The sequence below is a fragment of the Glandiceps talaboti genome, chromosome 13, assembly GCF_964340395.1.
Source record: "Glandiceps talaboti chromosome 13, keGlaTala1.1, whole genome shotgun sequence".
Lineage (NCBI taxonomy): Eukaryota > Metazoa > Hemichordata > Enteropneusta > Spengelidae > Glandiceps > Glandiceps talaboti.
Genome location: NC_135561.1, coordinates 21,012,697 through 21,038,421, shown reverse-complemented (window position 1 = coordinate 21,038,421; position 25,725 = coordinate 21,012,697). Strand labels below are relative to the sequence as shown.

The 25,725-nt window shown below is 35.3% G+C and overlaps 1 protein-coding gene across 1 annotated transcript; it reads right to left on the bottom strand.

Moving 5' to 3' along the window:
- Positions 1-2,401: 2,401 nt before the first annotated feature.
- LOC144444168 (pre-mRNA-processing factor 6-like) lies at positions 2,402-25,298 on the bottom strand. Its single transcript, XM_078133580.1, has 25 exons — positions 25,186-25,298; positions 24,514-24,573; positions 23,462-23,549; positions 22,631-22,749; positions 21,521-21,599; positions 20,758-20,852; positions 20,256-20,337; positions 18,631-18,762; positions 17,702-17,861; positions 16,570-16,697; positions 15,651-15,777; positions 14,193-14,311; positions 13,313-13,475; positions 12,539-12,647; positions 11,932-12,001; positions 11,334-11,455; positions 10,533-10,626; positions 8,856-9,020; positions 7,727-7,828; positions 6,927-7,001; positions 6,271-6,404; positions 5,787-5,854; positions 4,325-4,463; positions 3,985-4,111; positions 2,402-3,541 (listed from the first exon to the last, which is right to left on the bottom strand). The coding sequence occupies exons 1-25, from the start codon at positions 25,296-25,298 to the stop codon at positions 3,389-3,391; spliced, it is 2,823 nt and encodes a 940-aa protein (XP_077989706.1). The 3' UTR covers positions 2,402-3,388.
- Positions 25,299-25,725: the final 427 nt, after the last annotated feature.

The window sequence follows — 25,725 nt, the reverse complement described above, 5'->3', positions numbered from 1 at the left end:
TACCTTTATCTTGTGTAAGCCATGTTTCAATAAGGCAAAAACATGAAAATGTGAATTTTCATGGGTTTTTTTGTTTCATTTTGTTTTTGTTTCATTTGCCCTGGCCTGACCATTATCTCACTAGACCCTGTTGAACAACAGAGTCGATGTTCGTCATAAATGTAAAACGAACACTCTTGCCGCCACTTTCATAACTGTCTAGTTTCTTGAAATTCCTAAACAATTTAACATCCTTCTCTCTAAGTTCTTTCCTTTTATCAAACAACTTCTTTCTTATTTCTCTGGTATGCTTTGAGAAATCTTCATCAGCGTAACGTATACGTGTGTGTCTTTCAGTTCTTTTCTCTTTCCTAATATTTTGTCTTTGTACTTGAATTTACAGCATATTGCGACTATTCGTCTGCGTCCTCTAGCACCGGCTGCAAGTCTATGCACCCTCTCAAATTCACCTTTTCTTCTGTCATCTCCCATGTTTCATTTGGATCTTCTTCCTTTCCACGAATTACAAGGTTGTTCCTCCTACCTCTGTCACCAATGCCCTACTATTTATTTGCATACCGTGCTAGGTTTCATTTATATTACCAGATACAGATAATGGGATGAAATATTACGTATAGCGAAACAAGTCACGGCGAATGGAACGTTGATTACATTTTAATCAATCAATTAATCAATCAATCAATCAATCAATCAATCAATCAATCAATCAATCAATCAATCATTAATCCAATGTCGACTGAATCTATAGAACAATACTCACTTTGTTACTTCCTGCAGAGAGTTTATGACACTTTTATCTTCCAAGACAGCCTCCCTAATTGTTAATGTGAGACCAAGGAATAGGATCACAAAAATACTAGACGTTTCATTTTCGATAATTTAACTTTTTTACAAATAAAAGGTTACACCTTGAAGTATTACAGTATGGTCAGTACAATTGCAGCTCACAAACGAACTGCGTTGTCTTTCTGCTTTCAGAACTTGGGCTTAATATGACATACACAGAAGTGCAAAACATATACATATACATTGTCTTCTGTTCAATTCGTACACCAAATGATGACGTGACTAGGAAGTGTCCGCTCAGTCATAATGCCACAAAGCATTGAATGCCAACATGTCGTTGGACAAACACAATCGAGATTTATTTTATCTAATCTATTAATGATAATTAGGTGCCCCTGCCACCTAACTTTGTATTTCTGAGAATGCAACGCCTTCGAATTCGTACACGGCAGCCCTCGCCTATGTCACATGTTTTTGGGGTGTAATTTCTTCTGCATAATAAAAGGCACTGACAGTTTTCTACTACTCAAACCTGATACTACTATAGGGTATAACTTACAAATAATCTGATGACGTAATTTATTATACATAATTATCAAAAAATGTACAGGAACGCCTTACTATACAATCAACAGTTCTAACAATGTCAGAACACAAATTGTAATGTCATAGTAGGCATACATCGATGTTAACATTATACTAGAAGAGTTTAATATAAATTTTTTGTAAGTATTTTCATGCAAGCAAAAAGCTTATAAACTCATCTTGTGCCACTATCCAGTATAAACAATATTTTAGTTGTACCCTTACTACTTTGAGATCAATGTTCTTTTCAAGATGCACGGTTCTAAAATCTCAACGACCGGTAACGTTTCCCAAACTGGAGAAGGTTGTGTGCTGGGTGTGATACGTCTGCAATTATTATTATTATTACTTTATTCTCATTTGCCAGATAAACGAGCTTAATTAATATAGTGACTCAATAAACAATAAATCACTGCAAATAACTTTGGCAGTGGTTTCCACAATTTTTTCAAAGCTGGTCTTCTTAGTGTCATATTTGTTTGCGCCTTCTCCTAATGCAATCAAGGTTAATAATGCTACAATTCTAAGGAAGGAATCACCAAACACTTGAAAATCTGAAATCCTTGAACCATACATGTACACCTAGACTATTAACAGTCCTCTTTGAGTTTTATTGTGTTTAAAATTTGCATATGATGGAAAACACTGTATGTGTGTGTAAGTCACATTATATATTTGTGTTCGATGGATACTCAGTGAGTAGTACATTTTGTATAAAAATCGAATGTGCAATGTACATTGCATTCTGATTATCGTATGTTATAGTTTATGTATGTGCACACTGCTTGTAATAAATAAAACATATTTAGGTTTTTTAGGAATATGACAAAATATAATCCAAATCTGAATACAGACTAATGTAGACCCTGCCCTACAATTGAATTGATTTTATACATGTTATATGGAATACTGCGAGACAAAGATGCCATTTTTTACACACGTCACACAAACACACACATTAAAGACGCCAATGCCCAAAGTCACATCTATAAGTGAGTTTTGTATAAACTTTATTATCAGGAAAAAAAAAAACTATATTCAAAATGAATGAGCTGGGAAAGTCAAGCATTCACCTTTAGCAGTGTCTTTGCTTAGGTAATACGGTACAATCTTATTCTACCTGTATTTTACAAGGGTTCAACACAAAACTATGGTATTTGGTATGCAAATGTGTATGTACAGTGGATTTCAAAATACCATTCGGCTTCTCTATTTCATACAACCACACAGACCTCAATAATAAACTGTACATCCTACACTTTAATAGCAAAATGTCAATTTATTGCTATATTTAGTCTAAATCAAATGAACGTACTACAACAAGACGCAGGCGCCAATGTTTTTGAAGTCTCCATGGTGACACATCAGGTCATTTCATTTAGACAAAATGTTGCAAGAAACTGTTTTCATTCAATCTTACTGTGGCAGGTATAGTTTCTTATTAGCCTCTGCATAGTACAGAGAAGCTGTACAGTTTTTTGAAATTCGCTGTATATATTGCGTAAAAATTTCATTTATAAGTTTTGATGAGTTCCACATCATACACTGATAGTTGCACTGAGAAAAATCAAGAGGAAAATTTATACTTTCTTTACTTGTATGTACTCTTGAAATACCGACAATGAATAACAGCAAAACATAGAGCTGAATATAAATGTACAGCACATGAAAATATACCACACTAAACTGTACAACTCTACTTTTATTTCCAATCATAGCACCACCCCCCACCCCCCATCCCCCATCCCCAAAATGAAAATAAAAATTCAAATTTATGTTTCTCCTTTTAACACTATTTGTGTTACTACATCCACATACTTTCCATGTATGATCATATACAGGGTACAAGTATTAATATTAGTATCGTTTTAAAAAACTGCTATTTGTATTTGAAGGTACATCATACATCTGTATGGTGTAGAACTGTTAACATGATTCATAAAGTCATTGCTATAATCTTTCATAACAAATACTAGATAGAGGTGTAATATTCTTGGCAACCAATTAAAGTACATCTTCAGATAACACCCGTGACATTCTTGGCAACCAATGGTAGTAGATCTTCAGTCTTTTTTCTCCAGTTAGCTATCGCCTTGGATACAGCACACCAGACTTCACCATGATGTGGTTCAGCATTGATACACTTCTTACGTATGTCTTCCTGTTGCTCCTATAATCACAATAGTGTTAAAGAATTAATATACTACATGTATGTTTGTAGTCTGTTATCAGTTAAACTACATACATATACTGTCATTACATGTATGCCTATACAATAATGCTCCCGTACACGTCATTATGTGTACACCTATACAATAATGTTCCCATGCACGTCATTTCATGTATGCCTGTACAATAAATCTACGTGCACATCATTTTGTGTACACCTGTACAGTAATGCTCCTGTGCACGTCATTACATGTACTGTACAATAATACTCCCATGTACATACCCATGCTTGTATGTGTTCTAACATGCATCTAAACCTTGCTATTGTCTATTAGAAAGAAACTATATTTTCCCTGTAGTATGAAATACCCACAACTAAACATACTAAAAGTACATGTATATCTCTATACTGGTGTAAAGAAACACTAAATAATAGTCACTTACTTCTGTTCCATGCATAAGCTCAAATTTGTAGTAATGTGCCCACGTATCTCCCAAGTCTGGTTCAATTTTCACTGTACGGTTGAACCATTCTCTTGCTTTGGTAATTTTACGCTCACTCCAAAATAACCTGAAATCATAAGTGATCAATAAGTATATGAACATGCTGAAGACATAATAAAGTATGGCGCAATCATATCTTCTGTGTTAATTTATTTCTGATGCAGCTATACAAGTAATACAAGAGAAACAAGTATTATTTCCCAGGGTCCCTTGTAGTGTCAAAGGTCAATTTCATGTCAGCCATTTTGTAATTTTGTTCTTATATACAAGTCTTTCTTACTTGGAAACTGCTAGGAGTACATGTGGATCATGTTCACATCTTTTCAGAGCATCAACACTCTTGCTTTTCCTCTGAGGTCTGGGTTCCATGAATATAGCTTCAGCCCACAATATACCAGCATTGGGACAGTCTTGAATTGCTGTAAGAACAATGTATAAAGTGTGAAAGGAGATTTCAACAGACAGCTTTATTCCTTCATGTACCATAGATACCAAGGCTGTTGTATATTGTATATACATGGTTATTTCAACCATTAAAAGCTGTTCTTGTAGAACTAAAAAGTCACTATATGGGCTACTCAAACATCTACATTAATTGAATATTTTAGGACAAAAAAACTACCTGCAGGATATTTGCATAAACACTTACTACTTTTCTATGTTCAAATTTGAAACTTGGCAGTCAATATTACATTTTGGTTATCTAACAGTTACTCTATTTAAGTCTGTAAAGTTCTTATATGTGGTTCAGCGAATTCAAAATTCATATTTTTATGAGCATGAAAGCATGAAAGATTAAGATAACCCCGAGATACACTCTGAATATTTTTTTTTTTCGTTTTGATCTGTACTTTTCCTAGACATACAAAACTATATCATGCACAAGCCAGGTTCAACAAAAAATATGGAATATATACTCTGGTTGTTCTACGTCATGACAATCCACATCTATGTCATGACAACGCGTGTCTACATCACTGGTTCTGCTATGTTCTAAATGTCAGTCAAAACACTCAAAACTGCCATTACTTTCAAATTTTTCATATATTACTGGCACTGGTATAATTATGTTGTTCTCCAATATTTTTTCTTCATTCAGCTGGAAAATACTTGTGACCTAATGGTTGTCACTACGAGTCGCTAGATTTGTAGTGACAAAGACCCCTTAGGTCACTCATATTTTCCTTAGCTGAACGAAGAAAAATATTTGGGAATAACATCTAATTATATGTATGTGTTTTTAGTTTATAGATTCAATAACGATACCAGAAATGACTAGAGTTACCGAGTACAAGCACATGAATTAAATCACTGATGTCTAACCTTTATTAGTCTACCAGAATCATGAATGTTTGTCTCTGATGTGCTTCAACTTCTTCAGTTCCAGTGAAAGATCTCAGATAAGTGACCCTGTACTTACCTCTAGCCATAGTAGCTTGAGATAAGTGACCCTGTACTTACCTCTAGCCATAGTAGCTTGAGATAGTGATCCTGTACTTACCTCTTGCCATAGTAGCTTGAGATAGTGATAATGTACTTACCTCTAGCCATAGTAGCTTGAGATAGTGATCCTGTACTTACCTCTAGCCATAGTAGCTTGAGATAGTGATAATGTACTTACCTCTTGCCATAGTAGCTTGAGATAAGTGATCCTGTACTTACCTCTAGCCATAGTAGCTTGAGATAGTGATAATGTACTTACCTCTTGCCATAGTAGCTTGAGATAGTGATAATGTACTTACCTCTTGCCATAGTAGCTTGAGCAATACTTTTATTTCCTCCTCTGTTTTCAACCCTCACTGCATCCAACCTTTGAATTTAGATGATAGAAAAGACGTGTTTGGTTATAGTGTATACTTTGCTTGGTACATGATGTACTAAATTGTTTGTTGTTAACTCAAGTGCATTATTACTTTAGAGATACCCAATATATTTCATTACAGTTCCCATGAATTGCTGAATGAATTGAAGAGAATGTAAAATTTGCTAAAATACCCTCTCTCTAATAATATGAGGTTCTAAAAATTGTGCCAAAATAATCACTTTCAAAAAGTGATATATATTGATAAATATTTCTAACAAGTGATAACTTCATATCATCCTATTTATGTTTTGCCTGCATTTCTCCCTACACCAACCCCCACCTATCATCCATTGCAAATTTTCTGTTGTACCAGCATCACCATGTACTAGATGTACCAGTGCAAAGTAAGTAAAAGATCTTACCATAGTTCTGAACAGTGAGGATTGTTTAGTCTTGCTTTCTCTAGTATAGCTCTTGATTTGGTCACATTCCCACTTCTTTCTTCTAACCGTGCACTCAGTAACCACAGAGGAATTGAATGTATACACTTCTTCAACTGTAATATGTATAGAAGTTGGCATTAAAAAAATGAAGAATTCACACAGATGTTTAACTAGAGGAGTGTCAAAATCCTTACATTTGTCTTTATAGCTACAACCAATATAACTGAAACTTTGTTTCGGAGCAGAAAATTACATGGCTTACGAGACAACATTCCCAAGCGAACTCTAACATCATGAAAATATGTATAGATCAAATTTAATATGATAGTTTTTGAGTTATGGCAGTAAGTATAGATTTTTAACCCCAACTATGGCAGCCATTTGGCCAAATTTGAATATGTCGCAATACAAAGTGATGTGCACATTTTCCATACAGCATGTCACATTTGTGCCAGGTTTAAAAGATATGGAGGTGTACTGCTGGATGGATGGATGGAGGGAAACATGGATGCACACACACCAGGACAAAATCCATTGTAACTGCCCCCTTTGCACAGTGCCCAAGTGGGAGATAAAAAGCAATTTATCTGGACAGGCATACTGATACAATTTCAATCTAATACATTTACACATACCGCTTGTTGATATGTTTTCCTGGCATCATCCATCCTGTGTTCCTGTTCTTCTATTTGTGCCTTCATCATCCAAAGCTTCAAGAAATTGAAAATATAAATGATTCAGCTATCAATATCTAGTACTTGTATGAATCCAGTCTTGTCTGAATTACAGTCTCACTTCCACCCCTATCATGTCTAGCATTTCACTCTCACTTTCACCCCTACCATGCCACCTAGCATTTCACTCTCACTTTCATCCCTACCACGCCTAGCATTTCACTCTCACTTTCACCCCTACCACGCCTAGCATTTCACCCTCACTTTCACCCCTACCATGCCACCTAGCATTTCACTCTCACTTTCACCCCACCACGCCTAGCATTTCACTCTCACTTTCACCCCCACCACGCCTAGCATTTCACCCTCACTTTCACCCCTACCACGCCTAGCATTTCACTCTCACTTTCACCCCCACCACGCCTAGCATTTCACTCTCACTTTCACCCCTACCACGCCTAGCATTTCACTCTCACTTTCACCCCTACCACGCCTAGCATTTCACTCTCACTTTCACCCCCACCACGCCTAGCATTTCACTCTCACTTTCACCCCCACCACGCCTAGCATTTCACCCTCACTTTCACCCCTACCACGCCTAGCTTTTCACTCTCACTTTCACCCCCACCACGCCTAGCATTTCACTCTCACTTTCATCCCTACCACGCCTAGCATTTCACGCTCATTTGTAAATACCTTAGCAAAGTCAGCGTAATGTTTTAGTCCTTCGTCCTTGACTTAGTCATGTCTAGTATACTTACCTTAGCAAAGTCAGCGTAATGTTTTAGTCCTTCGTCCAGTAACTTCAGTGCATCTCTATTACAGCCTAGACACCACTCTAATTTCACAGACTTCATGAAAACCTGAAATGATAAATTCATAACACATTTTTCAATATTTGAGGCATCATACATATCAAACCTGAACAGGTGGATTTGATTACATAATATTCAATGTTATTCATTTTGTTCTGTTAATTGTTTGCGAATCTTTAAATGTGAGGTGTTATCGTTGTTTTAGCTTATCCTTTGTACAATTTCGGAATTCTTTAGATATGCCAATACTCATCTTTTCACTATAACCTTGAAATTATTAACTATCTTTCAAAAGTTATGACAAAACCCAGAGATGTGTAAATGCCAGTGTGATGGAATTAGACTATTTTCATGAATGCTTGTGGTGTTCTCTCTGACAATAATTTCACAAATAAAGTAAGTGAAAGTGCAGCAGAAACCAACAAATACAAATACAAACAAGTCTTGTCATAGACATACACCAACATTTCAACTTAGTAATGTGTATTCTGAATTTTTTATCATAAATGTGGCTGCAAATCGGTCATTATCACATAGCTAGGTCATGAAATAAAGTAATGTACATATATACATACTACTGAATCTGACATTTGCGCCAGGTTTGGTTGAAGGTTTGGTTGGAATTGGCCTATGCATGCTCAAGATACAGGTGCATGCACGAACGTACGCTCGGAACCCAATTTATTAGCCCAGGACTTACAAATATAACCTTAATTCTTTAACTGGCACTCTCATGATCACACCCCGCAAGGTCCCATTATTATTCTAAATGTTTATCAGATATTGTGAATTTCATTTTATTTATTAAATAGCTGTGTATTGATGGGATTTCATGAAAACAGAACGATTGCATACTCATTCATATACATGAATGCAATGAATGTTTTAAGTGCACTGCAGTGTAAATACCAAATAGTATGCATGCACACACATCAATAAAAGTAATCACTGGTACACATATGTAATCAAACAAAATTACAAATATCATACAGTTTTCTCATAATTAAACAAATTTACATTAAACTTTCCAAGCACTACATACTAGTATATCTAGATTGAGGCTAACGTATCTTACCCTAGCTGTAGGTGCACTACTACGAGCTTTGGCCAACAGTCGACGTGCTCTTTCATATTCATTGTTTTCACTCTCCAGTTTTACAGCAGCCAACCAAATTTCTTCACTGTTAGGATTAGCTTGGAAAGCTAAAGATAAAATACTTCTAGCAGATGGTACATCACCCTGTGTGAAAATGTAAATCAAAAATATTGTTATACTGTCTAACTATGGTACATCACCCTGTATGTAAAGGTAAATCAGAAATATTGTTATACTGTCCAACTATGGTACATCACTCTGTATGAAAAGATAAATCAGAAATATTGTTATACTGTCTAACTATGGTACATCACCCTGTATGTAAAGGTAAATCAGAAATACTGTTATACTGTCCAACTATGGTACATCACCCTGTATGTAAAGATAAATCAGAAATACTGTTATACTGTCTAACTATGGTACATCACCCTGTATGTAAATAAATCAGAAATATTGTTATACTGTCTAACTATGGTACATCACCCTGTATGTAAATAAATCAGAAATATTGTTATACTGTCTAACTATGGTACATCACCCTGTATGAAAAGGTAAATCAGAAATATTGTTATACTGTCTAACTATGGTACATCACCCTGTATGTAAAGGTAAATCAGAAATATTGTTATACTGTCTAACTATGGTACATCACCCTGTATGAAAAGGTAAATCAGAAATATTGTTATACTGTCTAACTATGGTACATCACCCTGTATGTAAAGGTAAATCAGAAATATTGTTATACTGTCTAACTATGGTACATCACCCTGTATGAAAAGATAAATCAGAAATATTGTTATACTGTCTAACTATGGTACATCACCCTGTATGTAAAGGTAAATCAGAAATATTGTTATACTGTCTAACTATGGGACATCACCCTGTATGAAAAGATAAATCAGAAATATTGTTATACTGTCTAACTATGGTACATCACCCTGTATGTAAAGGTAAATCAGAAATATTGTTATACTGTCTAACTATGGTACATCACCCTGTATGTAAAGGTAAATCAGAAATATTGTTATACTGTCTAACTATGGGACATCACCCTGTATGTAAAGGTAAATCAGAAATATTGTTATACTGTCTAACTATGGTACATCACCCTGTATGTAAATAAATCAGAAATGCATGGTTTACTGTAATTCTTTGTAATGTGTGTGTTGATTTCTGCTGCTTACATTATCGCAATACATATAGAATGTACTTTGGTGATCAATTTCTGTGAAAATCAAAGTTATCAAATCTGTCTACATGCTGTATTGAAAGTTTTTTACTCATCCTTTTGAAATAATAAACGACATTTAATGAATTACAATAATGTTTTCAAACAAATCCACAATCTTTCTCATTTTAAAAGAGATAAGACAGCCATAGTTTGGATTTCAAAGGGGCTCATTTTGGTATTACAAATTACATCTTAATGAAAACATAATATACATATGATATAGTCACCCTTGATTTTGTTCTTCACATTAACTTAGAATGGGTTAGACTTTTCTTGATTGCTTTAATTTTAAAATTGTCTTATGATTCTTCCTCAGAAATATTAAACATTTAATTGTATTAAATCTGTGTGGCTGTTTTGCAAAATTATGTCTCCTTTGTTCTAATACGACATGTACATTTGTAGCTATGTTATCAAGTACTTACAGCCATCCACTTAGACTTGGCTCCCATCAACCACAGCACTTCAGCTTTTGGACAATGAGCTACAGCTCTCTGTAGAAGAACTTCAAGTGACTCCCTGCATTTGAAACCAAGAAATATTATATCAGTTAGCAATTTTGAGCTAATGTTACCATTTCTTCCACTATTAGTTACCTTTTCAAAACTGCTCCCTGCCAATGTCACATGCTCAATTCAGAATGTCAACATTTGATATTTTGGCTGTCCATAGCATTCATAGTACAACAGTTCAAATGCATCACTAAATTTACAATCACACTTTCTGACGACTTGTCTTTAATAATCAGTCTATCTAAATACATGTATACCTGATGACACTTCATCTTTTCATGTTTCACATACAATATTTTGATGTTATTCCCAATAGTTTTCTTTGTTCAGCCATGGAAAATATGAGTGACTTAAAGGGCTCTTGTCACTATGAGTCGCTAGACAAGTAGTGACAACCATTAGGTAACGAGTGCTTTTAAGTTGAATGAAAAAAAATATTGGGAATAATATAATTATACCATTGCCAGTAATATCAAAAAATCGAGTAAAGTAATAGCAATTTTAAGCATTTTGACTCATATTCGAACACAGCAGAACTAATGATACAGATACACATTGTCATTATGTAAAACAACCAGAATGTATGTTTTGCTGAACCTGGTTTGTGCATGGTTTAATAAACATTTACCATAGTAGGATAACTCATTTTGAATATCCTATACAACAGACCATACTATAATATTGACATGAAAGGGATGCAATATGAAAACATACCTGCCACCGTGATTCTTTTCAAAGTAAGCAGCTTCAATCCAGATCTTCCGACTACTGGCAAACACAGTCAAAGCATGTGCATATACAGCACGGGCACACTCTATAGCTCCATGACTGGCAAACTAAAACAAAGAAAGTTAAAGATGAATTAACATTAAAATGATTCAACTCACAATCATACACATGTATAAACAAAGTTTGAGTTGTACCAGGACTGTCATATACATAATATATCAGCATAGCAGGGTGACCACTGAACTCATACATTTATACTCTACTATATGTATTATGGTGAATGCTCATCTACGTATAAAGACTAAAGAACACACACAGACACAGAGACAGAGACAGACAGACAGACAGACAGACAGACAGACAGATGCACACACACACACACATGCATGCACACACACACGCACACGCACACGCACACACACACACACACACACACACACACACACACTTCCAGATGGCAGAAATGATGCCTTTGCTCTGCTCTATAATGTACAGTCAACAATTTGTATACAACAATGAAGAGGTTCACATGGTCTGACACAAAACTAATAGATGTAACAATCTGAGAGTAAAGACAACTTACTGTATCAGCATCATCCATCCAGGTAGCTTCTCTATCTTCATCTTCAACACCTACACCAATTACTGTACGACTACAAAACAGAGAAGTAGAAGTCAGAAGGTGTGTCAGCAGAATAACATCATTGTGATATAATCTTACTTTAGAATTACAATCATCATAGATGTCTCTATGACAAATATATGTACTATTACACAATTGTCTACAATAACTGTCAAAACGTGCTTTATTGTGATAGTGAAAGGTCTTGGATGTTACAAGTGATCTAAAGGCCCATAATTCAATCCTAGGTTCTTCCATTAGTGTAATTTTATATATGGAGCCCAAAGTATTACATCCATGGGATCAATTTGTTGTTCTCGATCTCAGTCAGATGATGGTTTTTCACAACTAGATTTTACTCTTAATCTGAACTTGTGTTTTACATGTAAATGTCAGTGTAATGATTACTAATGAATACAGGTGGGATATGCAATGATTTCAAACTACAAATTATAAACATACATGTCATTGTAATGTATACACAGGTATGATATGCTATGATTTCAAACTACAATTTCATTGTTATAAATTTTATACACGATCTCATTGTTATAAATTCCATACTTACATAATAGCTTGACAGGTTGATATACTACCAGACTGTTCACACTCCTCGGCATCTTTCACCCACTGATCTCGGTTAATTTCCACCATGTTAGCTCTTAGTGACGTGATGGCTAGTATGGAAAGGGTGAACACAAAGAAATCACCGAACATTTCATATTTATCAGTTAAAATCACATATAAATGTATGTAAATCTTCACCTGTGTGACACCAAATAGGGCAGATCAAAAACCTGAATTACCACCACCACCACCCCACCCCCCCCACCCCCCCACACACACACCATAAAACTATCCACCAGATATATATGAGATGTTGTTCACTTGTTTTGCTTTACTGTTTGTAAAAACAAATTCACCGAGTTATAAAAAGCAGCAATTAAATTGGGGACAATAATATTGGCAAGATATATATTACTACCAAACCAAAGTGACTATAGAGTCTCAAATAGAAGGCACTGTGTTTTTTATGTCTCACACAAGGTTTTTAGTTACAAATTACATATAAACAGAATATAGACACTGATAGCACACTAGGTATATGAAATGATACGTTTTATCTGACTGTGAACATAAATCAACATCACTGTCAGGTGAAACAAGCAAGATTCAAACACAGAACTGATATTTGTATTCACACTGAATCACAGTGAGATAAAATGTAACATTTCATGCTATCCCTGCATGTATTCTGTTTGTCTTATTCACAGCAATAAATGTTGCAAGAGATGTAGAAAACAAATTCTATAGTCTTGCTGGTTTGGTAGTATTTTGTTACCTCTTTCTATGATTCTTTCCACCATGACTGTATTTCCATGTGCTTCTTCCAACTTAGCAGCTGTGATCCAGATAAGTCGATCTGTAGGAATCTTCTCTCTAGCTTTGTTCAACACTTTCCTTGCATTCTCATAAACCTCTAGTCTAGCTAAAGCTATCCATAACTGAATGTAAAATATAAAAATACCCATCATTATATTTTGTGAGAGTATTAATACTCTGTAAGGTACACCATGATGGGTTGTCCTCACACATTGGTTAACACCCACACTTACAGAGAGAGGATGCCAGTGAGGGCTGAACGACACGACGTACATGTATCTTACAGTCTAGAGCACTGATTGTTTGTTTGTTGGGCTTTCACTTACCCTACTGAGTCAAGTGCTTTTGTTTGAGCACGCTTTGGTTTTAGAAAAGATTCTGCCTTTTGCATAGGATTATCTTTTTGTATAAGGTTCTGTGGTAATCAAAAGATGAGACAAAACATTCTAAATCGCCACTATTTTTCCCATTTTTTTCATAACTTATGCTTGAGGAGGTATAATTATATTATTCTCCAATATTTGTCTTCATTCAGCCAGAAAATCTAAGGGTTTTGTCACCACTCATCCAGCAATTCATACTGAGAAAGGCCCCTTAGGTCACTCACAATTTCCTAGGCTGAATGAAGAAAATATTGGGGAATAATATCCAATTACATTAAGAGAAGTAATGTTCTCCCCACAGAGTAAATTATAGTATATTGGTTATATCCTATCACTTCAGTAAAACTATAGAAACCAATGAACATAAAAAAGCATCCATTCTTAGGCAAATGAATTTTACAAAGAAAATCCTGGAGAGAACACTGGTCAGGAGTAAATATCAAACATAACACCAACCTCTACACTGGTAGGACAACACTCCACAGCTCTACTCAATAGGATCCTGGCATCATCTGGTTCTTCTAGTTCCACGGCAGCTTTCCACAGACGTACAGAGTTAGGGATGTGTTCCAAGGCTGATAATATAGAATACAAAATTAGTTATTTACCATACGACTGTTTTCACATATGTAAAGAATTAGGGATGAAAACTGACAAACTGGAACATTTTTTGAAACTTTCGTCAGGTACAATAACTTACTCATAATAGCGTACACCCTGAACAGTGTTAAATCATCATGGGTAAACATATTTGTGTAGCAGTACACATAATATGGTGAAATAAATTTCATCAAAAATTGATTTTGGGTACACACTCTAAAATCAGTACCCCAACATAATACAGATTTCAACTTGTGACTATACTAATCAACTTGTAACTATGTCTATCATGTACAATGTCTAATTATTGGCATTGGAACAATTCTAAGAAAATATATGTTGGTTTTCTGATTAAAAAAATAAAACTAATGTTAGAGTTTGTGAAGATATAATTAATAATTCAAACCACAAATTCATGGAAACACACAGTATATATTTACTGACATTCATGGAAACACACAGTATATATTTACTGACATTCATGGAAAAACACAGTATATATTTACTGACATTCATGGAAAAACACAGTATATATTTACTGACATTCATGGAAACACACAGTATATATTTACTGACATTCATGGATAGGATTATTTTGTCACCTGGTAACTAAATTACAATGTTTCATTTTACCAAATAAAATGTTGCTCACAGTCAGAAAATTGTCAAGAACAATTCCAAATTTTCAAGAACATCTTGTTGGCATCGTCAGGGATATATACATACATTTGTACACACTATATATCAATGAACTGATGTTACCAGTGAAACACAGCCCACTGTAGTACACACCCTAGCAATGCTGATAAAATGTTGGCAAAAATGCTGGATTCTTCTCCATAATTTTCTGACTCCGTAGACAGAGCTATATTTTCTGTTCACTATAAAATGAAGTCAGCGCCCAAAACTCACAAGATTCTCGCAAATTGCTTCATAGTATTTAGATCTGAGTAGATCATTAAATTTACATACTGATATTATACCACAGGCAAGCCAAGTTGCACTCATTCCAACATAAAATATGGGATTTATTCCTAAGTTGTTTTTATGTCTCTGCAATATGAATTTACATATTAATTCAATCTGTGTTACTTGAGTTGAGACTCAAAATGTTCAAATTAACCGTGTCTTCCTAATTTTTCATAAATTATGCTTGTGCATGTATAATTTCATATTCTTCAATATCTTTCTTCATTCAGCTAGAAAATACTTGTGACCTTGTCTTTGACTCAAAGTGACAAGGCCCCTTAGGTCACTCATATTTCCCTTGGATGAATGTTTTGAAAACCTTGGGTAGTATCATTGTATATTTACCTTTTCTAAGTACTCTCTTCTTAGCCTTTGTCTCTATCTCCAAGTCAGCAGCTCGTATCCAAATTCTGACAGACTGTGGTAACTGTCTAGCTGCTTGAGCTACCACTGCCTTGGCTGTATCACCAGGCTAAAAGATGAATGGTTCAATCCAATTTACTTAACAGTTTACAATTGATATCCACGGCTAGACTATGAATGTGGCAAAACAAAGTTATTATGAGTGGCAGAGTGCTTAAATCACTAGCCTCTCACCACTGCAGTCTAGGTTCAGCCCAGGTTTGGGTTTGATTAAATTTGCTATGCTATAGATAAGAAGGGTGCTTAATATTCAGTTTGACTCTACTGAACACAGCCAGGTACTCCTACACTAACACTGAACCCATAAGAGTTGGCCTTCATTGGACGATTTCTTGGGAGACAAGTTTATAAAATAATTTAAGAGCTATCCAGTATAAATGAAGATTATTACATACTTGCAAACATGTGTTCACAGTCATGAAATCTGCTGTAAAAATATAGCTATACTTTTCATTTACCGTCTTTCCTTCGTGTATTGTCATTTTGCTTTCATTTTATCATAAAGAGGTGCTCAACTCAGTACACCAAATCACAAACAAATGACAATATACATGTCTCAAGGAAAGGTCAACCAAATCAACCAATAGCAATATACATTATACAATATACATGTGACTTAGGTTGCTATTGAACATATTACATATACTGTACATGTAGATATTTTCGCCACTAGATAATTTTGCAATTTTACAGTCTCTCTAACAGCAAGTTCTCAAAGACATTTTGACTAATTACAAGAGTGGAACATTGCGTTCATGTACATTGGTATTGTCAGCCAACTAAACCATCTACATTCCTATGAAGGCTATTACATTTTCAAAGCTACAGTAAAATGACCTACCTGTAACCTGGCTGCTTCCAGCCATAGATCTTCACTCTTAGGACATGTCTCACAACCTTGCATAATAATATTTCTAGCTGCCTGTATCTTACCAGTTACTTCCTCTAATCTAGCGGATGCAATCCAAGCTGAAACAAGAAAGTCAGATTATGAGAAGTTTCACAAAGTGACAATTAAGTTACATGTGATGTGTTTGTCATAGAAAAGAACACATTGCCTACATGCTGAATTCACAAAGTATTTTACAGTTTTCAAACATGGTGGCAATCACTACAAAAACTACAAGTATACTCATTGCTATTGTACATTTCAACTAGCAAATGATATGAAAGCTTTGGTCATCAACAACATACATGTATGTATAATATGTGTCACTCAACTTGGACTTGCAAAATGTATTTCACTCATGGTTACATACATACATACATACATACATACATACATACATACATACATACATACAGATACATACAGATACATACATACATACATACATACATACATACATACATACATACATACATACATACATACATACATACATACATAATCAAAGTAAGTTGGTTGGAACTTGAGGTGCTTAGTTGTAACTCCGAGTTTCACGCTCAATGCGTTCATCAGACAACTGTTGTCTGATGAACGCATTGAGCGTGAAACTCGGAGTTACAACTAAGCACCTCAAGTTCCAACCAACTTACTTTGATTATTCCCGCCCTGCTTACCCAAGCATCGAGCACTCTATTCTACGAGTTTGATACTATTTACTACATACATACATACATACATACATACACACACACATACATACAATATACACATGCACATGCACATACATGTATGCACATACATACACACATACATACATACACACATACACAGTGACACACTGACAGACAGACAGACAGACAGACATACAGACAGACAGACAGAGACAAACAGACAGATAGACTGATAGACTGACTAACTGACTGACTAAAGGGTCTGGCCTTCATTCCTGGCTTCATAATTATTCCTATGACTTCCTAACTTCTGTTATATTTCATTCTGTACTGTATTACTTAAAATATCATTTTCAAATGTAAAACATTGGCACTTAGATTCTTAGAAATACATTAGAACCGTACTAACATACCTGGAGGATGGTTTGGATTGGTTTCTCTGACTGACTTCAACAAAAGTCTAGCTTTCTTGATATCAGCAATATCACCACCAACCTGTGGTATCATACTCTGTAAGTCTGTTAGGTAACCCTTAGGATCAACCACAGTCTGACCACTAACTGAATCAGATACCTGTCACAATGACAAAAGACAAAATAAATGATATCATCACCTGTGATTCTGTGAGTCTCAACCCAGTATACGTTATAACATGGCCATTTCATATGTCTGACACTGGCAGGGTAGACAAACAATTGAAAGAAATACTAGGTCTTATATACTGGTAAGTTTGCAGATAAATCACAAAGAAGGTCTATAGGAGGCAAACATGAACTACATGTACATGTATACACATTACATGTATGTTCATGTAATACCACAATGTTGTGTCACTCATTTTCACACTGGATTATGACAGAACCCCATAACATGACAGTGAAAGTATTGCATAACCACAGTACATTGTATCTGCATGATTATAGCTAGTGAAAGTGCCACATGCAAATACCCCTGACTACCTACACTGGAACTCATGCAGTATATGGGATTCTGTTATACATGTTTATCCAAAACGGCAAACTTCCATAAAAATATATCGTGCACAAATCACATGATTTCAAGTACACTTATAACATCAATCGAGCCTTCATTTGAATGCAGGTATGCAACAATATTTTCAGTATTGCACTGCAGTGCTAATATCACTAGTGTGACCTGCATCAGTACAAGTACAAAAGTAATCACTGGTACATATGTAACAATTGTAAGAAATTTTCAAATACAAAAACAGTACCTGACAAATTTCCATGGAACCAGTTCCAGGAACCAATTCCTTGTTTAGAAAATAAAAGAAACTTAGATGAACACAGAATAGTAAGTGAAGGATAAATATTGGACTTACCTGATTCAATTTGATGTCCATGAGTGTGTTCCTAGCTTCACCAATTTTACGTAAATCTACATCACCAGATGGTGTCATCATTCCAGGTGTCATACCACCTGGATAGGGTGTTTGAAGGCCAGCACCATATTGCTATAAACCAATCATATCAGACATGGAAAATACACTGTTAATGGTTCCAAGTATCAAATTGGACAGTGAAATATTACTTTGGTAATCAAGGCTTCAGGGTACTAAGATAGATACAAACTTAAAATTATTGTCGTAACATGTTGATACAACAGTGATAAGCTATTGAATGGATGTTGGTTTGATTATAGTCCCAGTAGGGAGGCGTCTCTGAAAGCTAGTTCCATAAACTTGCAGTACTGTTTTGGGACTTCCGATGTTTACACTATCTTGGTCACAGGGTGATTAGAAACCACAATCACCCACTTGTGTAATATCCACCACATACAACAAAACTAGTTTTAGTTTGTGTCTATCTTAGTAAACCAAAGCCTCAATTACGAGAGTTGTATATCGGTAGTCACTTTGGAATGTAAACTGTGATACCCTGTAAAGTGACAATCATTTGTCAATTACCAGAGTTTTTCTCGGTAGTCACTTTGGAATGTAAACTGTGATACCTTGTAAAGTAACAATCATTTGAAGAGTAAATTTGACGAGCTGACACTGAATAATTAGCATAATTGTATAAATAAGGTGTATAATAGACTGATTGAAATGTCACAATCATTACAAATTGACTGTTACAAGGTGACTGTATTTCAGGACCCATTTCAAAACATCAAGCAGTCACTGAAACTGTACATTTAGATATTTTTCATCGTTCAGCCAAGGATAATATGAGTGACCTAAGGGGCCTTTGTCACTACTCATCTAGTGACTCGCAGTGACAAAACCCTTAGGTCACAAGTATTTTCCGGCTGAAAGAAGAAAAACATTGGAGAATAACATAATTATACCAGTGCCAGTTATAGCTCGCACAGTGGCTCAATGACGAGTACGCATGCGCGTCGTATATACTATGCGAAAAAAATTGGTGGTTCTCCCAGGGATGCATTGCGGCACGCAGTGACTACGCATGCGCCTTCCATATACTATGTGCATTCTCCACGCGCTACCATATCATCGTATAGCATACCACTCTGGGTACTTTAATAGCATACATGTACTAGAGGATCCAATAAAAATATAACAAGAAGGTTGACTGATTTACACACACATATTAACTAATGAAACAGTATCAACCAACACATGATATGATTGCTATTTTTTATGCATCTAGGTGGTATACTTCTACGACAGAAAACGTAAATTCTGAGCCCTTCACGTTAGAATGAATACACTCTATACAAAGAAAGCTGTCACTATGTCATGCTTGGATATTCCTGATCAATCATTTTTCTAATATCAATATTTGAGTTTATTTTTGAATATTTTTGAATCCATTCATTCTTACCTGCTGTATAGAATCTACAGATTGATTTACCAGATAACTCTACAAGTAACCCATTCTTACCTGCTGTATAGGATCTACAGAAGTAACTGATTTACCAGATAACTCTACATGTACAAGTTACCCCCCCCCCTCCCCACACCCACAAATAACTCATTCTTACCTGCTGTATAGGATCTACTGAAGTAACTGATTCACCTGACAGGGTAGCTTTGGCTAGAAGACTATCAGGTACAGGAGTCAATCTATAGAAGTTCAAGAAAAAGACAAAAGCATTGAACATGAAATTTTCTGCTTGAAATAGAACTCTTGTCTCATTGCTGTTAATCAAGTTGACTTGCTACTTCAAGCATGATTTCAGGTCATCTTTATATTCCTTACTCAAGAAAAGATCCAACACTTGTAATTTATTAGTGCAGGTAGCAGTAATGCTGACAACGTGCACATACAATGTACTTTCCACAAGGAGTGTTAGGGATCAATGACCTTTGAAAACATCATAAAAGTTTCATTTCCCCTTGCGTGAACTGTCTGCCAAACTAAAGTGTGTCTGACACATCCTAAACTGCCATTCCACCAAATTTGTCATGTGTCAAAGTACACATGACTACAGCATAAAACATAACATAATTTATATTTACCATAAAAAGCTGTGTTTTACTAACCTGTCTTGTTTGGGGTTTCTCTGTTTTTTATTCCTAGCATCTCCTACTTCTGGAATATTAGCCCACTCATCATCCGATACTTCTGATAATTTACGCTACAAATGACAAAGACATCTTAATCAATTGTTCTTGCTTAAAAAACAGTGGCAGAATGCCTTCTGATATTTTACACACAATATAACACAAATATCTACAAGTCTTCTCACTAGTAATACAGTAACTTCTGATAATTTTTTGCTAAGAGATGAAACACAACAAAAATATCATATCATAACCCTACATTTTGTATTCTCACTATACAAATAGTAGAAAGATTATAGCAGAATTGAAGAACAAAAATCATGGTATTTGATGAGTACATTTCTCTCTCACACACACACATACACACACATACACACACACACACACACACACACACACACACACGTACACACACACACACTCACACACACACACACACACACACACACATACACACACACACACACATACACACACACACACACATACACATACACACATACACACACACACACACACACACACACATACACACACACACACACACACACACACACACACATACACACACACACACACACACACGTACGTACATACTGTAACCTAAAAACTATGTCTTCACAAAATTCTACAGTAGAGAATAAATATGATACTTGTATTGCAATAGTTCTGAGGTTTTATGACAGGATTAACTTAATCCCACTTCTTACTAATTCTCAACATTAATCCATGATAATCTTACCTTTAAATCTGAAAACTGTTGCTGAATCTTAGGTCTTTCTTGACGGTATCTCTCTAACTCTTCCTTCAGTCTCTTTTCCCTAAAATAAAAATAGATTATATATTTTATTATCAGTGAAATGTCAAAACTACATTAACATCTACTGTACATTGTATGTACCATATCAGTACATGCTGTGATCTATAGATCATCATAGCAAGCTGTTTGGTGAAAAGTTTGGGGAAGATACTGAACTCACAAGAGATCACAGAAAAGCCAAAATATTCTCTCTTTTTTCAAATGTTGAAAGAGATGTTACCATTCCCATTACATAGTAGCATTGTTACTGTCCTTGGACTAAATGAGGAAGAGTGAACTTAAAAGAATCATTCACAACCGAAAGGAGAATATTGTAAGATACTTTTCATTTATGTTGTCCCTGACAAATTGTATCAATGTTACAATGTTCACATAAACAAATGTACTTTTACATCGGTTGAACCTTGCTACAACACTTTGATATGATTTCAAGTCATTCATACACCACCCAACACTTTGATATGATTACAAGTCATTCACACACCACCCAACACTTTGATATGATTTCAAGTCATTCATACAGCACCCAACACTTTGATATGATTTCAAGTCATTCATACACCACCCAACACTTTGATATAATTTCAAGTCATTCATACACCACCCAACACTTTGATATGATTTCAAGTCATTCATACAGCACCCAACACTTTGATATGATTTCAAGTCATCAATACAGCACCCAACACTTTGATTTCAAGTCATTCATACAGCACCCAACACTTTGATATGATTTCAAGTCATTCATACACCACCCAACACTTTGATATGATTTCAAGTCATCAATACAGCATCCAACACTTTGATATGATTTTAAGTCATTCATACAGCACCCAACACTTTGATATGATTTCAAGTCATTCATACAGCACCCAACACTTTGATATAATTACAAGTCATTCATACAGCACCCAACACTTTGATATAATTACAAGTCATTCATACACCACCCAACGCTTTGATATGATTTCAAGTCACTCATACACCACCCAACATTTTGATATGATTTCAAGTCATTCACACACCACCCACCTTCTTTCTTTTCTCTTCTCATCCATTCTTTTATCAATGGCTTCATAAATAGCATCAGCTTCTTCATCATCTTTCTCATAGGGTCCACTAGCAAATAAACTACCACCATAACCATGGAACTGTAAACAAAACAATATCGCTAAAAACAACGACTGTTCTTCTTGCATTACTTTTTATACTATCTTAAAGTGGTACAAGCTAGTTTAAAAACTTCTTTACTCAAGTGCAAATTCTACATAATACTTTTATTAAACTATTCTAGTACAGTATTAATGTCAGTGCATGCCTTCTATGACATTCCCAATTGTCTTCTGGCATTGTTATAATAGTTGCTTGCATAATACGGATTCCAAAATTTTTTATATCTATAATAAATTATGTCGGATTGTTTATACCCTGTAACTTGTGCCCCTTCAAGTGTAATTCTTGTCTACAAGTTGTCAAAATAATTACCCGGTAGATGTTACTCCCCAATATTTTTCTTCGTTCAGCCAAGCAAAAAATGAGTGACTTAATTAAGGGCCCTTTGTCACATGAGTCACTAGACGAGTAGTGACAACCCAACCCTTAGGTCACGAGTATTTTCCAGTTGAATGAAGACAAATATTGGAGAATAACATAATTATACCAGTGCCAGTAATATCAAAGAAAAATGGGAGAATGTAATAGCAATTTTGAATGTTTTGACTGATATTTTGAACACAGTAGAACCAGTGACATAGACACGTGTTGCTATGAAGTAGAACAACCAAAGTATAAATTCCATATTTTTTGTTCAACTTGGCTCGTGCATGGTATAAGTGTATTTACAGTCTTCAGAGTCACACATACCTCATCATAGTTGGAATCGTTCAAATCTTCATCATCATCTTCATCTTCTTGTTTCTTACTCTTCTTAGGAGCTGGATGTCTGTCATCACTATAGCAACACAAATAATGATTAACTCATTTTACGAATTAAGATACTACAACTAAACTACATTCCATCATCTTGTAATTAGGTCATTACGACTAGACACATGATATTACATACTGTACACTCCATATGTAGGATACATGTACATCTCACAGGGTACTAAAGGAACACACAATGAGTTTATACACTTTTAGACATAATATCTGTTGCATAGCCAAAAGGTACTCACAGTATTCTACTGACTGGGGTATACAGTACATGTACTTAAGGTATCACTTACAACTGATTGAACTCAGACCTTGTATTAAGATATAACTGAGAAACTACCTGATGATGTAATTCATTATGATATGAACAAATATAAAGGAAACTCCTACTATGCAATCAATTGTTCTAACAGATGCCAGAAGACAATTGTAATGTCATAGAAGACATTTATTGACATTAATATTATACCAGAATAGTTTAATCAAGATTTCATGTTACTTGTATATTAGTATTTTCATTTGCGAGAAAAGTTGATAAACTCAGCTAGTGTCACTTGAATCATTCTCAAACAGACATAAAACTTATTTTCCTTCTGGGATTTAGGCAACAGAAATAATCCAATTGAATATTACAAATCATACATACACATGGAAATCTCTAGAATTTAGAGTGGAGGTCCTACATGTACATGTATCAAAGTCATTATGACACATCATATTACATGTTTAATTTGATTCATATTGTACTATTATGGTTCTACACTGTATAATTGATAAAGTTCAATTCTAAATCCATCATGACAGTACATGCTATACACTATGTAGGTACTGAAATGGTAAAGTAAAATGATTACTGTTCCCATAGTTTACTTCCTATGCCAGTCATAAGATTAATGACATGCAATGGTTCACTTATTGGTGGCAATGGTCACATTATTTTCTGCAGTCACAAATAAGAATGAAGTGTGGAAATACTGTACCTGATATCATTAGCATCTCTAGCAGGACCAATATCAGATCTTGTGGTGAATCCGGTAGCTCTATAAGACAAAATAACAAAATAACATTAGCATACTAGTGCATTTGATTACCCTAAATTACACATCAGACAGTGACTGTGACAGTTGGTGTAATGTAATATGAAGTGTACATGTATATGCCTACACAATGTGAATACTGGTTATTGAGATCTACCCCTGCTTTCTGACGAGGTAAGTCGAGACGCGCTTCTAAAATTTTCCCGTTTAAACACAAAAAAAAGTGGACCAATGTAAGAATGGAGTCTAAGTTATTTCGTCTGCAACCAGGACCAGTTGAGTTTGGAAATCATTAACGTTGACGTTGAGCAACCCTTTGTCGCAGTGGATAAACATCGTTTAAAACACTGACTGGATTTATATTAGATCGTAACGGTCTACTACAGAAATCTAGGAATTGTCGTAAAAATCTAACAAAATGAGGAAAATTTAATTGGCGCCCATATTATGACCTAAAATATGTAACTTGTAAGAAAAACATTGTACCATGCTTCAGTTGTGTACAATATTTACTAAAATTGCGCCCTCAACCGTAACAGCTATATTCGGTTATTTTGTCCTCAAGTGGGCAAAATCAACTATTTTTCTCACCAGAAATATTCTGTACATACTTACCCTCTACCTAGACCAGGTACATAGCCAAGAGGAGCGGGTACACCAATAAAATTCTTCTTATTTTTGCTTACCAGTGACCCAGGGGCCACGGCCATCTTGGCTTGGGACGTCATTCTCGCAACGTACTCTCGAGGTTTACGAGAGTCATTAATTTAGTTGACAAAAGAGGGCGCACGTTATAGGATCATGACAGAGGAAGACACTGGATCGGATCACAGGGGCGTGTAATATTGCATAGATTGTTGTTTTCCAGGTCTACAGACTAAATATAACAACCTTTTGAATATATATTCCTACCTGTACAGGGAAAGAGAGCATATTTATAGTATACGTAGTACTATAGATCGATACATTTGTAGCAGCAAGAATCGTATGATATTTTCCTAAGAAAACTGAAATCTAAGCAATAATACACGCCCCTGTGGATCGGATGTCCTGCACCAGGTCGTGGGGGGGGGGGGGGTCTTAGTTACAGTGGCTGTGTAAACAACGTTGAAGAGGCATTAGAACTGATTCGTACAGAAATCTAGGAATGTCTCT

What these genes read in the sequence shown, in the direction of transcription:
- LOC144444168 (XM_078133580.1), bottom strand. Translation starts at nt 25,298, where the DNA reads ATGACGTCCCAAGCCAAGATGGCCGTGGCCCCTGGGTCACTGGTAAGC. An exon ending in GTTGTCCTACCAGTGTAGAG is followed by an intron (nt 13,476 to 14,192) that starts GTTGGTGTTATG and finishes TTTTACATTCAG; the next exon opens with TTATGGATAGCTTTAGCTAG. An exon ending in TCAACCTGTCAAGCTATTAT is followed by an intron (nt 12,002 to 12,538) that starts GTAAGTATGGAA and finishes TCTGTTTTGTAG; the next exon opens with TCGTACAGTAATTGGTGTAG.